Source organism: Nyctibius grandis, chromosome 34 (assembly GCF_013368605.1).
Source record: "Nyctibius grandis isolate bNycGra1 chromosome 34, bNycGra1.pri, whole genome shotgun sequence".
NCBI classification, from domain to species: Eukaryota; Metazoa; Chordata; class Aves; order Nyctibiiformes; family Nyctibiidae; genus Nyctibius; species Nyctibius grandis.
Window position 1 is genome coordinate 1,004,568 of NC_090691.1, and position 15,479 is coordinate 1,020,046.

The 15,479-nt window shown below is 46.7% G+C and overlaps 3 protein-coding genes across 3 annotated transcripts in view; all 3 read left to right on the top strand.

Moving 5' to 3' along the window:
* LOC137675524 (scavenger receptor cysteine-rich type 1 protein M130-like) overlaps positions 1-15,479 on the top strand; it is a 72,604-nt gene that overhangs the window by 46,669 nt on the left and 10,456 nt on the right. The gene's annotated exons all lie outside the window — the stretch shown is intronic.
* Positions 1,783-2,742, top strand: LOC137675491 (olfactory receptor 5AP2-like). Its single transcript, XM_068421625.1, has one exon. It carries the CDS (start codon positions 1,783-1,785, stop codon positions 2,740-2,742), a length of 960 nt encoding a protein of 319 aa, XP_068277726.1.
* On the top strand, positions 12,940-14,495 carry LOC137675537 (olfactory receptor 10AG1-like). Its single transcript, XM_068421664.1, has 2 exons — positions 12,940-12,962; positions 13,574-14,495. The coding sequence occupies exons 1-2, from the start codon at positions 12,940-12,942 to the stop codon at positions 14,493-14,495; spliced, it is 945 nt and encodes a 314-aa protein (XP_068277765.1).

A 15,479-nucleotide genomic window follows, 5' to 3' on the forward strand; every position in this document is an offset into this window, starting at 1 on the left:
TCAGGTTGGGGATTACAGGTAGGTGCTGGATTTGCTGAGGCAGGTGTGCTTAATATGCCATGGCTCTTTGCACGGTGACAACTATGAAGTGAGCCCATGTGTCTTGGTGCTGTCCTGCCCTGTGTGTCTTCTCACTCCAGCTCACTCTTTCCTCTAGATACCCTCTCTGTGTCCTTGACACTGCTGAACAGAGCTACAGGCAGCGTGGTCGTCGGTGCAGAGTCAGAGCTGTGGGGCATGAGTGAATGGGCACTCTCACACCTCGGAGGACATGAAGAGGTTGGGGCAGAGAGTATATCAGCGTGCCAATACCTGTCCCTTAATTTCTCAACTCTCTTCATCTCTATCTCTTTCTTCATCTTGCTTGTATCTTAGGGATTGATCTCAGTCCCTCAGCTATCTCACAGCTGACTATCAGCCATCTACATGGGATGTGTTTTACAGAGAGCCGTGACTCTCAGGCACCCTCCCCACGGAAGCACCTTCAGGAATACAGCATCCCAGTGTGGGTGAGGTCAATCAGGAACAAGGCATCCCAGTGTAGGTGGGGTGAATCAGGAACAAGGCATCCCGGTGTAGGTGGGGTGAATCAGGAAGAAGGCATCCCAGTGTGGGTGGGGTGAATCACTGAGTAAAAAGGCTCCTCCATCCCAGGAACTCTCTGCACTGTCTAGGTGCCTGCCTTGGCCATCTCCAACTCGCTGTAAAAGGTATAAAATTTGAGACAGGGAATCATCAGGGACAGTGTCTTGTCTGACCCGAGTGTTGTGAAAGCCCAAAGAGGAGGCGGGTGCAAAGTGCTCTCTTGATCAGCCACGGACGTTCCCTGGGCAGGTGATCAGGCATGTGTCAGGCATTCACTGGAAACCTGTGCTTGATCATGATCCTGCACTGCCTCAGCCCCACACACCCTCGGGGCACTCCTCTGTCTTCACTGCAGTGCTGAACAGGAAGCCCTGGGAAAGATGGGAATACTGAGGTCCAGGAGCTGTGCTGCTGCAGGGACGCAGCCCAAATGCGCTCAGAAATGGAAGGTGAGGAGCAAAAGATGTTCAGCAAATGATCATCACCCCTGTCCTTTTCCCCTTCTCCTTGTGCAACATCACTTTCCTCACTTGGCTTAGACAGCTCAGGTACCTCTTCTCTGGAATTCAGGTTTCCCTGCCCAAGTTCACATCTGCTTGTAAGTCTCCTCACAGACTCTTTGCAGTGTCTTCAACTATCAGGATGGTATCTCCTGGCCACTCTTGGTCAGTGGAAAGAGATGGACTGTCCAGGGACAGAATTATCAGAAAGCGTTTCAGGGAGTTGAGACCACTAATCCTGTTCAGTGTCCATTTTTCCTCAGTGTGAAGAAACTGTCTGTGGCATGATGTGTTCCCCAAAGGCTTTTCTGCATGATGGGGCTTTTCTGTCTGGCCCATCTTTCTGTTCCTGGCAAGAAGGACCTGTGCTGAGTATGACTTCGTGTGTCGTAATCTAATGTGAGCAAATAAACATTCTTTTTCATTCCACAGAAACAGGCACCTCAATGCAGCAACTCATCTCTCTAATCAGAGGAGGTTCTTCTCAGAAGAGCGGTTTGGCCCTCTCGAAGAACCTGTTCCTGCCCTTTAACTAGGAATAATGCCCCTAAACCACCTGTGAATTCAGTCAAATGAGGGAAAACCTCCATGTTGTTTCTGTCAGTGGCTTCTTCCCAATTCCTTTTTACAGTAAACACAGAAGTGCATGCCCTTCCTCAGGGTCCCTTCCTGCTAAGCGGGGCAAAGAAGGTCCTCCATGGAGAAAAAGGAATGGAACAACCAGACATCACCAGTGGAGTTCCTCCTGCTGGGACTGAGTAATGTCCCCAAGCTTCAGGTGCCTCTCTTTCTCCTCTCTCTCATCATCTACATGGTGACCATGTTTGGCAACATCCTCATTGTTGTGCTGGTCATCGCCGATCAGCATCTTCACACTCCTATGTACGTCTTCCTGGGGAATTTTTCCAGTGTGGAAATCTGCTATACCTCCACTCTCCTGCCCAGACTTCTGGCCAGCTTCCTAACCAGAAACAGAACCATTTCTGCTCCAGGCTGCATGACGCAGTTCTTTTTCTTTGGCTGTTTTGCAGGCACCGAGTGTTACCTGCTGGCCACCATGTCCTACGATCGGTACTTGGCCATATGTCAACCCCTGCTCTATGCAAGCCTCATGAACTGGAAGGTCTGTGTCCAGCTGGCGGCTGGGTCTTGGCTAGCAGGATTACTAATGTCTGCCATAGTCACTGGACAATTTTCCAAGTTACAGTTCTGTGGTCCCAATGCAATTGACCACTTCTTCTGTGACTTTGCCCCGTTGCTAGAGCTTGCCTGCAGTGACACCATGGTGCTTAGGCTGGTTACTTTCGTAATCTGCTTTCTGGATGTAGTCTTCCCATTTGTATTCACACTGGTGTCCTACATCTGCATCATAGCTGCGATCCTAAGGATCCCAACCACCATGGGGAGGCAGAAGGCCTTCTCCATCTGCTCCTCTCACCTCATTGTGGTCACTGTTTTCTATGGTACCCTCATTGTTGTCTATATGGTACCCAGAACAGCCTCACTGAGACAGCTCAATAAAGTGCTATCCTTCTTCTACACCATCCTCACACCCATGGTCAATCCACTCCTCTACAGCCTGCGGAACAGGGAAGTCAAGGGAGCTCTTGGAAATGCACTCAGAAAAACTGTGGCCTGCATCGAGAGCTCATGCTAGTTGTGATCCACCAGGAATAAACAGGTTGTGTCTGTGTCAAGTGTGGACAACTCATAAGTGCATATTTTTGTGTACCAGGTATATCCGTAGAAGTGCAGAATCTTGGGACTGTTTGGGGAATGAGAAGTGGGAAAAGACAATTTGTGTCTTAAAGAAATGTAGGTCTGGTGTCGAAGAGTGTAAAAAAATTCTCTTTCTTCTTTCTTTAAAGTAAACACATCTGTGATCCTGCAAGGGGGAGCTGTTGCAACACCACAGCTGCCCAGGAGTGGGAGAAAACTTATCTAAACATGCTGTTTTCAATTACCCAGCCGAGCTGAGGAGTGGGATTCCTGCGTGTCTGGAATTCCTCTTGGCATCTCCATACTGACAGTGAGAAGTGAGCAGCTGCATCAAGCCCTTCCATTGGACATGCCTAAATCTGAGTAGATGAATCCCATCCCTCACGTTCCCTGGGCTTTCTAGCAGAGGAGAACTGTGAAAGCTAGTCTGAGAGGGTCAGCCCCTCCGAAAAAAATGTGTAGATCCTTCTGCAGAAGAGCAGTACACAAGCTGGGTCTCGGTTTCCCTATTGTTTAACACAGAAATCATTACTTGCCCCTTCTTTCCTTCTCCTAATCCGATCCCCCTCTAACTCCCCCAATGTAATTGCTTATTTGTTTCCCACTGGCTACCTTAGATATTGCAAACTGAGTCCTCCTATTTTCTTCTTTCTTGCAAAAGAGAGCAAGGTCAACTCCTGGGGCATGTGCCAGATACACTGGACTCCTCGCTGTACTTTGGTTCAAGCTGACTAAGGAGCAAGAGGCCGCACGCCCTGTGGTGAACCTGTGAGCTGGAAAGCCCCTGGTCACGTACAAGGCAGTGAAGGTGTCTTGAAAACCATTTTGAAAGGTGGTTTCAAAACCCAGAAGTGCAAGATAACCCAAGTACAGAACAAGATACCAGAGCTAAAATGAAGACCTCTGTCTTGTCTGTACTATTGACTAACAGCCAACTACACTCTATAAATATTACCATCAGGATGGGCCCAATTGGAGCTCTCCCTGAGTTGCAGCTGGACTGCAGGCCAGGCGACTCTCCCCTTAAGCAGGGATGCCTCTCAAGGTTTGAGACTCCTTACCTGAGACTAAGAGATCCTTCCTTACCCAAGGCAGAGAGATCCTCTACCTGCGACAGATCCTCAGTAAGTGACTGACAGCATGCGGAATTAATACTAATGGAACATTACTAATCCATGTAACTACTCCATATTATTACAAACATTGTATAAATAATTCCACTAGGCATAAACTGTTGACTAAGATTGGATCTAGCTGCACCTAGGGCTCCATAAGGAGTTTAGAAAGCAAGGGGGTCCACTCTGGAACTCATGATTCAACATGAGGTCTTCCTTACTCTTGCATCTCCTGTGTGAATCATTCTATCTCAATTCTAACTTAATTTTCCTTTGTACGTTTCTTCCATGCAGTAATTAATAAGGTGAACCTTGCCATCAAACTTATGGAACCTCGTCAAACCACTGTTAAACTTTGTTAAATTCCATCAGATTTATTGAACTCCATCAAATTATGATTTTACTTCAATAAAACATATTGCTCCTTCTTTCTTTTGAGTCAATTAGGTTCCACTCATCCATGATAGGACTCCCTGATGACTGGCAGCACCCAAATATTGCATGCACCTTTTAAAATTGTGTCATTCCTCAGGGGCTGGTATTGGGACCGGCGCTGTTTAACGTCTTTGCCGGCAACATGGACAGTGGGATGGAGTTGCACCCTCAGCAAGTTTGCCGATGACACCGAGCTTTGTGGTGCAGTCGACACGCTGGAGGGAAGGGATGCCATCCAGAGGGACCTGGACAGGCTGGAGAGCTGGGCCTGTGCGAACCGCATGAAGTTCAACAAGGCCAAGTGCAAGGTCCTGCATGTGGGTCAGGGCAATCTCAAGCACAAATACAGGCTGGGCAGAGAATGGATTGAGAGCAGCCCTGAGGAGAAGGACTTGGGGTGATGGTTGACGAGAAGCTCATCATGAGCCAGCAATGTGCGCTCGCAGTCCAGAAGGCCAACCGTGACCTGGGCTGCATCAAAAGCAGCGTGGCCAGCAGGTCGAGGGAGGGGATTCTGCCCCTCTACTCCGCTCTCGTGAGACCCCGCCTGGAGTAATGCCAGGTTGACCCACCTGGACCCCACCATGTCCAGCTCTGGGGCCCCCAACATAAGAAGGACGTGGACCAGTTGAAGCAAGTCCAGAGGAGGGCCACGAAGATGATCAGAGGGCTGGAGTGCCTCTCCTATGAAAAGAGGCTGAGAGAGCTGGGGCTGTTCAGCCTGGAGAAGAGAAGGCTCCGGGGAGACCTTCTAGCAGCCTTCCAGTCCCTGAAGGGGGCCTACAGGAAAGCTGAAGAGGGACTTTTTACAAGGGCACATAGTGATAGGATGAGGGGGAATGGCTTTAAACTGAAAGAGGGGAGATGGAGATTAGAGGGTGGTAAGGTACTGGTAGAGGTTGCCCAGAGAAGCTCTGGATGCCCCCTTCCTGGCAGTGTTCAAGGCCAGGCTGGATGGGGCTTGGAGCAACCTGCTCAAAGCAAGTAATCGTAAAACATTTCTTCCTAACATCTGGTCTAAATCTACCCTCTTTCAATTTAAACCCCTTGCCTTTTGTCCTGTCACTACAGGCCCTGATAAAAAGTCTCCCTCCATCTTTAGTATAAGCCCTCTTTAGGTATTGAAAGGCTGCAAGAAGGTCTCCCCGGAGCCTTCTCTTTTCCAGGCTGAACAACCCCAACTCTCTCAGCCTTTCCTCGTAGGAGAGGTGTTCCCACCCTCTGATCATTTTTGTGGCCCTCCTCCAGACCCGCTCTATCAGGTCCACGTCTGTCTTGTACTGGGGATCCCAGAACTGGATGCGGTGCTCCAGGTGGGGTCTCACGAGAGCAAAGAAGGGGAGTATCACAAATATGTATATTGGGGCTTGCCCTGACCTTGGCCTTGTTGAATTTCCTCAGGTTTGCATGGACCCACTCCTCAAGCCTGTCAAGATCCCTCCGGATGGCATCCCTTCCCTCGAGTGAATCAACTGCCCCACTCAGCTTGGTGTCGTATGCAAATATTCTGGATGAAGAACTTCCTGGAAAGAGATAAAATGAAAGGTTGAGTCTGGGCGACAGCTGCCCCATGGCCATGAGGTAAGGTATTCGGTTCAGACAGCTACCTGAACATCATTTGGTACGCTGTAGGCTGCTTTCTGGACCTGCACTAGGCAGTAGCCAGGTTTCTCAGCAGGGTTGTCCATTTCCCTTTCCAGCAGTAGCCACGTTTCCCTGTTCAACATTCATGGGTGCCAAAATATCTGTTCAGGACACACTTTTTGTTGAGAAGATCTCCCTGAGGCACCCCTGTACTCTTTGAGTCCCAAGGGCTTGTGTAAGTCTTCTGGTGGAGACAATTTATTGCCCACGTTTGTATTGCAGATGCTTGGGGAGCACCATTACCAAGCAGGAAGCAAGAGATTTTGTCCCAGGACAAGATCTGATGAAGGAAATTGCAGCTTAAAGCTGCAGAGTTATTGCCCCACATAAAAGCTGTTTGATAAATGCCCATGCAAAAGTAAAGCATTCAATTTGAGCGACTTTTAGTCTCAGCTTTAAGATTTCACAGAATCACACAGAATCAATGAGGTTGGAAGAGCCCTCTGGGCTCATCGAGTCCAACCGTTGCCCTGACACCACCCTGTCAACTAGACCATGGCACTAAGTGCCATGTCCAGGCTTTTCTTAAACACATCCAGAGATGGTGACTCCACCACCTCCCTGGGCAGCCCATTCCAATGTCTAATGACCCTTGCTGAGAAGAAATGCTTCCTAATGTCCAACCTGAACCTCCCCTGGCGAAGCTCGAGGCTATGTCCTCTTGTCCTATCAGGACATCCTTCCTCAGCTGAAATGCATCAACCACTTTTCAACCACAGGAAGTTTTCCCATGATGCCAGTGTGGATGTTTCCAGCCCATGTACTACACTCACGAAAGAAAATATTGATCTTCCTCACTACCTCCATGACACTGTTCTGCCTAGTAGACTGTGTGTATTGACTCTCAGTACTTTTTCACACGTTTCCATATGTCCTGCTTAAGCTGACCACTTTTAAAGTCCAGCAGACTGCCTGGACATATGTGTTTTCCGGTGTCCATCCAGTTTTGCTCCTGCCTTTACTCTCTGTCCATTCAGACACCTCTCGGCTACCCAGGTGCTGCTCTGAGCTTCAGGCAGTTTAAAGCTTGCCACATCTTTCCATAGTCTGACTGATGGTTTCTTTAGCCAGTTCTTCAGTTGTGTTTCTACCTGTTGTGCACAGTGGAAGATGGACTCCAGAGGAGGCAACTTGGACTTCATAGGCAGCTGAGGAATGTGTTTTATTTTTTACTGAGGTATTCCTTTCTTTTTTACTTCTTTTTTTTATCTTGTCAAGTAAGAAACATCCTTATATGACTGTGCGCAGCTGGTTCTCCAAACAGAGCAGGTGGAAATCAGTGGGAATGAGCTGAATCATTCTGCTGCAGACTTGAGTGGAAAAAGCTTAGAATAGAGAAAGCACTAAGGTGGCCAGTGACAGAACTGTCAGGGTGGGGTGTATGTGTGGAGATAACACCACATGATATGGACACCGCCCTTGTGTTTCTGACAGAATTGGATCTTATTTTTCCTACATATGCCAAATTCATCAGGAGACGCTCTGGATCAATATCAATTGGAGATTGCTGACAGCACTGGTTCCGTAACAGAAAAATACAGAAAGCTGAAAAAAAAAAAAAAGAAGTCCTATTTTACTGGTATTTATTACTGACTTTGTCTCTGGCTGACTTCTGAAATCTCTCTAATCATCCAGACAAGACTTTAAGACTTTATGAAAATGATGCCCAGTGACTTGGCTTGTTCGGGTGTTTTGCATGTTCATGAGCCCTCTGGTGCCAAGTTCCTGAACTGCAGATCCTGAAAGATTGAAGAAGCCTCTAGAGAAGTGGAAGGGAGAAGTAAACCTCACGTTTCTGAGGACATTGAGGGCCCCACTGAGGGCTGTCACTGACAAAGCTGTGAAGGGAATGACTGGCCAAGGTGTCCATCCCCAGGGGCTCTTTAAGCAAAAACTTGAAGCCACTGTGGTTACGGGTGGCAAAGGCAATGTGGAGGTGGCTCTGATGCCATGGAGGCCCTTGATGTTTGTTTAGCACCAGAATAACCAAGCCCTAACTTCCAGGGCCTGGTAAAGAAGATAATTTCCCTCACAGATTCTTCAGGGCTCTGCCTGGGGTCAGTGTGAGAGACTCTGTGTGTGTGTGTGTGTGAGGAGGGGTGGGTTTGGTGCCAAGTGCTGTTGACTTAACCACAAACCTGTGGTTTTCCAGGAATTTGGCAAAGCCTGTGAGTTCCCCATAACCTCTCCAGCTTCTTCCCTAACCCTGCTAATGGTCCTCACCCACCTAAGATGTCACTGTGCCAAATTTAATGCACCCTCAATTAGGCTCCATAGCTCAGCACTGCACTGAAAATGGCAGGAACTGTGGGTTAAGTGTGTGAATACGCAGATTTGAGAGTGGGTAATGAATAGAAAAACACTATGGCTGAGCCATGATAGAAGTAACACAGAAGGAAGATGGCACAGCTACCTATTAAGGAATACTCATATGTCTGATGCCAAGAACTCAACCGCTGTATCTGATCTTTCCAAAAGGTTAACCCAGTAACACAGGATTCCAAATGACATGTTAACACCATCCATTTAAAGGAAAAGGTGAAAAAGAAGGTAAAAATATGTGCTCAAATTATGAAGCTCTTCCGTTCTTTATTAAAAAAATAAATGGGTTAAAAAAATGGAATCAACTTTGATGAACAGCTCACACGAAGGAAACTGTGAGCACTGATTGGAGAACTGCTGATGAAATGGGTAAAAGAAGGAAACAGAATCCCGTTGAGGAGATCCTTAGTTGAGGGGGAATCAAATATTGACTCAAACGAAGGTATTATGAGCAGCATGGGGAAGGGGGTGATGAACTCTCAGCAGGTTTAAGGCAGTGTGCTAACTCTGTCTTAGTCAATGTGCCATTTCCTAAATCCAGGGCCCAGGTATTCAACCCTCTGCTCATGCACCCACATAGCACTGGCCTTAGTTGGAAGAATGGAGCTCCAGTTGCCCCAGGCCTTGTAAATGAATGTGTAACATGGACTAACAGCATTCATAGTGTTGATCCAGGACTGCCTCTCGGTAATGAAGAAAAGGTCTCAAACTCATCCTCAGTGCTGCAGTGTGGCTGAGCCATAATCACAGTCCTCCCCATATGGAGGCCCACAAAGGGACATCATCCAGACCTACAGGTTGGGGCCCACATAAAGCAGTGGCTCAGCGATTCTGATCCACTGGCAAGAACAGAGCTTGCTCCAGTTTCACGAGCCTGTGAGACAATAAACCCCAGCCCTAACCCAACTCTTACTGAACCCTAACCCCAGCCATTAACCCCCTACCCTACCCTAGCCATAACTTAACCCTACACTAACCATAACCCTGACTTTAACTTAAATCTTACCCTAACCATTGCTCCATCCTAGCCCTACCCCAGCCCTAGTCATAACTCTCAACTCCATCCTAGCCCTACCCCAGCCCTAATCATAACCCTCAACTCTAACCAGGGTTACTCTTTGTCCATTTTCTTCATTTGTTTCTCATCTATCACCATATAATCTATATAATTAAATCTCACCTGAACAAGAAAGATAAGTTTTTTTCTCTGTATGACCAAAAAGCAGTCATTCTGGCTCAAGGATTCTGTTCTGTCCTCTCCTTACAAACCTTTCTGCAGCAAGCAACCCCTGTTAGATTTCCAAATATGCATGCGGATCTGGGTCAACCCTAACCTTAGCCTTACCCTAAATGATCAGTAACCCCAACCTGAAGTCTAACCTTAACCAGCCATAAACCTAACTCCAGCTCTAATTTAAACCTGAACGTGAGCCCTAGCTAACCCTAACCTAACACTTATCCTAAGCCATCTTGCAATGCCAACAGCACCTGTGTGATGACATTGGTAATATCATATCAGGCAATGATTATCATTGTAAGCGCATCAGATAAAAAAAAAAAAGAAACAACAAATACATCTGGGCATAATGGGAGCGCAACTGGGATGGACAGAGGAACAAACTGATACACCTTATGAGTGCTTGCTCAAGGCCTGAGCAGCTGCCTCCTGCTTCCTCGTGGTCTGGAGGCTGTAGACACCACTCTGTGTCACCCAAGTCAGACTCTTGGGTCAGATGAACCATTGTTCAGTTCTCATAGACTATATTCGTTGTTTCTCCATTGACTCTAACAAGAACTTAGTTACCTTAGAAGGTGTTGGTCTCTCCTCCCAAGTAACAAATGATAGGATGAGAGGAAATGGCCTCAAGTTGTACCAGGGGAGGTTTAGATTGGATAGCAGGAAAAATTTATTCACCGAAAGGGTTATCAAACATTGGAACAGGCTGCCCAGGGGAAGTGGTTGAGTCATCATCCCTGGAGATATTTAAAAGACGTGTAGATGTGGTGCTGAGGGACATGGTTTAGTGGTGGGCTTGGCAGTACTGGGTTAATGGTTGGACTTGATGATCTTAGAGGTCCTTTCCAACCAGAAAGATTCCATGATTCTATGATTCTACCTAGATATCCAGGCTGTGGATAGCGTATTTCTCATGCCATGACCTCTTGGAGTAGCTCTACTGACCCCAGTCTCTCTCCATATTTACAATCCTACAGCTCTGACAGGAGGAAATCATCCTGCAGTACCTGCATTTGTCCATGGATGCTCCAAGCCACAGTACTTGTTCTTCGTAACCTTTCTGACTCTTTGGTCTTTTGGTGAGAGATTATATTGTTGTCTTAATCTTGACTTTGTTGGGTAACCCAAAGGGACAGATTGGGGGCTGTTGAGTTATATGTAGGGTTTCAGAGAAATCAGGGAGTGCATTAACCTCACACAATGGCAGGAGATACTTTCCTCTGGAAGGGGTTATTTGTACTATTGGCTACAAAGCTAGCCAAGGCAACTGTGGTAAGAATCAGTCAACCAGTTTTTATGCCTTGGGATGAAATTAATCTGTGCAATTACAGAGATCTGCCATGTAGTGACATGACACAGTCCTTTTTTTCTTCTCATGCATACACCTCAAACACAAGCTTTGTCTCCAGGCCCTTTCTGGGTGTGAACCAGCATGCAGACAGCACAAACAGTTGGAGTTCAACCTCTCAGGGCCAACTGCATCTAACATGGGGCACAGGAACAGGTTGGAACCCAGACAAGTGGAGGTGCAGAGAAGTCTTTTCTATTGCTGCATAGTAAAATTAAACCAGATTGAACTGGCTTATTTTCTGCTTCTCTGTTTTTTTTCTTCCCCCACAAGTTCAGTGGTTTTCCTTCGAGCAGCTAAACCTCATTTCTTGGTTTCTCCATTTTTTAAGGACATAGAGTTGTGTTGGAAGTTGCTAATCAGGCAACACCCACAGTTCTGACAGTCTTTCTAATATTGTTCCTGGTGCTGTGGGTGTCTGGGAAGGAGCAGTGGCAGCACCAGCATCCCCACCTTCTCTCCTGAGGCTGCTTATTAACTGGCTTATAACCAGGTGCGAGTGGCAGAGCGGTGTCCAGAGCACGACATCCAGGTGGTTTCCAGCGGAATGACAGAGAGGAAAAGAGGTCACCACTGCCTCCTGCAGCATCACAGACTGAGGAGCATGTTCCTGCCTGTTGGCTCCTGACAACAGTAAATTCCTTTTGGCATGCCCTGAAATGCTGAGATAGTTTGGCAGCACAGCTACACCAGAAGTCGTCTGTCCAGCTTGACCGGGCTCACTGGAATGGGCTTCCTTCAGCTTCAAGAAATGCTGCCCGTCAGATAGTCACCATATGAGAAGTGTTCGGGCAATCTCCTGTTAGCAGAGCTAGTCTGAACTGTGCCCTGCCTCTGATTTTGTGAAGTGCTGGGGTGTCTGGAAGTTAAAAAGAATAGGCTGTAGGTTTGAGGGTGTTTTGAAATCAGCAGCAAATACTGGTATGTGGAGAATCTGCCTGTATAGGGTTACTATTTAAAATAAATGTGGGTATCTCACAGTTTTTCAGAAAATAAAAAAAAAAAATTCATTTTCCTGCACATTCATATGTGTAAGCAGGTAAATTAGGAAATCATCGTGCTCACTTTTCCCTCATGTGAGCTCTAATTTGATCTTGGAGATTTTGAATGGCACCTTTATGAGAGGTGAAAAAAACCTCTCTGAGAGAGAAAAAACTCAGAGAAAAGGGCAGGAATAGCTTAAAAAAAACCCCAAAATATTAATACCACAGGTTTTTGTGAATTCAGATATTTCTCTTGAGAAAACCATCTTGCGTGTGTCACTTGGCTAATCTGAATGTTTTTATCCTTTTTTCTAACCTGCTGTTCTCATCAGTAATACAGTAGATCTTAAGAAGACTTCTTGAAGAGAGTTAGCAAAAGCTGGAGAGACGCAGCCAGCATCCACAATCCTGTCTCCCTGGAAGAGGACATGCCTTCCCCATATCAAATGGACATTCTTTAACATCTGTCAGCAGAGTCTCTTCTTCACAAGAAGCAACTTGCTAGTGTGGAGCTGCTCGCTTGTGGCTCACATCCTTCGAGCGTGCTCAGCAAGAAGCCTTTGTGCTCTGGGAAGGTAAGAAATGCATAGGGAAGGCTCAGTTCCCCAGACAGCAACAGCATTGCTCAGCTTCTGTGAGGGCTTGCAGGGGACTGGGAAGCATTGGGTTGGGATCAGAGCGAGTGAACACTTGGTCAGATCTGTGAGCTACCAGAAATCCAAGTGACAGAGCAGCAAGGTTAGGAATGGTGAAGTAGACAGGATTCATTCAGAAGTTATAAAAGCTTGACCTGTTCAGGGAAACTGGGTGTCTTGAGGAGATAATCTACTTTTAATCATCACTTTCGTTATGTGCCTGAAAACTGCATGAGCAGTTGTTAGATTGTTTGCTTAAAAATGTCTTTTAGCACCCTGAAACCTGTGATTTATGCATTAATGGCTGCTTATCCACGGTGTAAAAATATCCCATGGACGCATCGTTGTTACTGGGTTCATTGGCAGATAGAAGCCTGTTTTACTTCTGATGGGATTTACCATTCAGCCATGTAAAAATGAATCATTCAGATCTAAGGGAGTCTCCCACATCTCTCTGTGTGGACACAGCTTCAGGGGATGATGTCTTATATGTGAAGAGAGCTGGGATGAATCTCTCTCACTAAGGTCTAAGAATCAGGTCATGCCTTGCCTTGCCTTGCCTTGCTACTTTTCTCCCTTTTCACCCTTTTCCTCCTTTTCACCCTACTTCATGTTCTTACATTAAATGCAGCTCTTTCAAGATCTGGACAAGGAATGTAAGCAAGACTGTTCTTAAGGGGGTTACTCTTTATCCATTTTCTTCATTTGTTTCTCATCTATCACCATACACTCTATATAATTAAATCTCACCTGAACAAGAAAGATAGGTGTTTTTTTTTATCTGTATGACCAAAAACCAGTCATTCTGGCTCAAGGATTCTGTTCTGTCCTCTCCTTGCAAACCTTCCTGCAGCAAGCAACCCATGTTAGATTTCCAAACATGCATGCAGATGTTGGTCAAGCTCACCTAATCAAGCAATTACATATATGCTGACGTTTATAATGTTTCTCTAGGGTTGAGTTGTATGTAATTTTGGACAGGCCATCAGCATCCTCTAAGAGCCTGTTGTTTGGATTGCTCTGTGCAGGAAAAATGCCCCAAAGAAAAAGCTTAGAGAATCACACCACTGGGCCTGGATTCATTCTTCTGGGACTTTCTGACCACCCCAGCCTGCAGGGCTTGTGCTTCACGGTATTCCTGGTCATCTACCTCATGGTCCTCATCGGGAACAGCCTGATTGCACTCATCACAGTGGTGGAATCAAGCCTCCACAGCCCCATGTATTTCTTCCTGAGGAACTTGTCCTTCCTGGAGATCTGCTACACATCAGTCACTCTGCCAAAAATGCTGGTGGCTTTCCTGATGGAAGATGGCAGGATCTCCTTCCTTGGCTGTGCTGCCCAGCTGTATTTCCTGGTTTTGCTGGGCAGCATCGAATGCCTTCTCCTGGCTGCCATGGCCTATGACCGCTATGTAACCATCTGTGACCCCCTGCACTATACCCTCATCATGAATGGGGAGCTCTGTGTCAGACTGTTAGTGGGGTTGTGGCTGGTTGTTGTACCAGTGCAAGTAGGACAGACGTATCAGGTGTTCACTTTGCCCTTCTGTGCATCCCATGACCTTCGCCACTTCTTCTGTGATGTGCCCCCTCTGCTGGAACTGGCCTGTGCAGACACTTTCTGGAACCACGTGACGCTGTACACCATCATCCTGGTTTTTGCAATCCTTCCCTTCTCCTTGATAGTCATTTCTTACACTAAAATTATCAGGGCAATTCTGAAAATGCCTTCTGTTCTGGGCAGACACAAAGCCTTTTCTACCTGCTCCTCACACCTTGGTGTGGTCATTCTCTTCTACGGCTCTGCCACGGTTGCCTACTTAAAGCGACGCTCAAGGGACTCTGCAGACACTGACAAATACCTTGCCCTGTTTTACACAATTGTGACCCCTGTGTTTAACCCTCTCATCTATAGCCTGAGAAATAAGGAAGTGAGAATTGCCCTGCAGAGATTCCTGTGGAGAAAGTGATATGACAGAGAAGTTAAAATAGTCCCAAAGAGTAATAAAAGTCTTGGTGAGGTATGTGGTTGCCTGATCATAGGCATCCCATCTTTGGTCAAACAAAATCATGTGTTCTGCATGCCTTTGATCCTCCTCAAGAAGGGAAGTGGTCTCCTGAGGCATTCCTGTTACGTCATGCTCCATCTAGGTATCTTTGTACTCTAGAGCACCTTCAGTGCCCCTAAAGGGTTTAATGCAAATAACTACTTCAAGCTGTGTCTGAAGAAGGTCACCGTTAAAGGGAAACAGTCAAAGCATAGACAGTAGTCAAGTGGGGTCTAGAGGGTAACACACATGAAGAAGAGATGACTACCCTCAGCTTTGAGAAATCACTAGCTGGACCCCACAGATTATCCACAGTGTCTCTTCAGTGGCAGACTTAAGACAGCGAAGAAAAGTTAAAAGACATAAAGGTCACCTTCCCCTGGTGTGGTGTCTTGCACTGAGCTATGTAACTCTTGACTAATTTGACATAAATGGGAAGAAGAAGAAAGAAAAGACCAAGGAGACAATCCAGCACTGCAGTAGGAGACAATCCAGCACTGCAGTAGGGTCCCAGTTGTGGAGTTTCTGTTCTTGGAGATTTTTACCACCCAGATCAATACCACCCAACCTGCCAAAGCTGTGAGTAACCCGGCCTGAATTCAGTGGGCACCGTGCTTTGAGCAGGAAGGTGGACTGGAGACTTCCCAAGGTCTGTTCCTATCTGAGTGGTGTCCTGAATCTAGGACAAAATCTTTTCCAAACAGACCTGTGGGTCAGTGGCTGAAAAGAGATCCAGACTGATTTTCCAGCCTTGTTTCAGTGTCGTGCTCAGAAAGAGGTGGATCATCTTCCAGGTTCTCCCTGTGTCTCTCTGATTATGGCAAAGTGAGCCTGGACCTTAATCTGAGATACCTGATGGCTGGTGTGATAGAATCACAGAATCAAAGAATTGTTTTGGTTGGAAAG

Bases quoted from the DNA above. Each gene is read 5' to 3' on its own strand.
- LOC137675491 (XM_068421625.1), top strand. From the start codon at position 1,783: ATGGAGAAAAAGGAATGGAACAACCAGACATCACCAGTGGAGTTCCTC.
- LOC137675537 (XM_068421664.1), top strand. From the start codon at position 12,940: ATGAATCATTCAGATCTAAGGGA. The intron at 12,963-13,573 runs GTCTCCCACATC...CCAAAGAAAAAG, and splicing joins AATCATTCAGATCTAAGGGA to CTTAGAGAATCACACCACTG.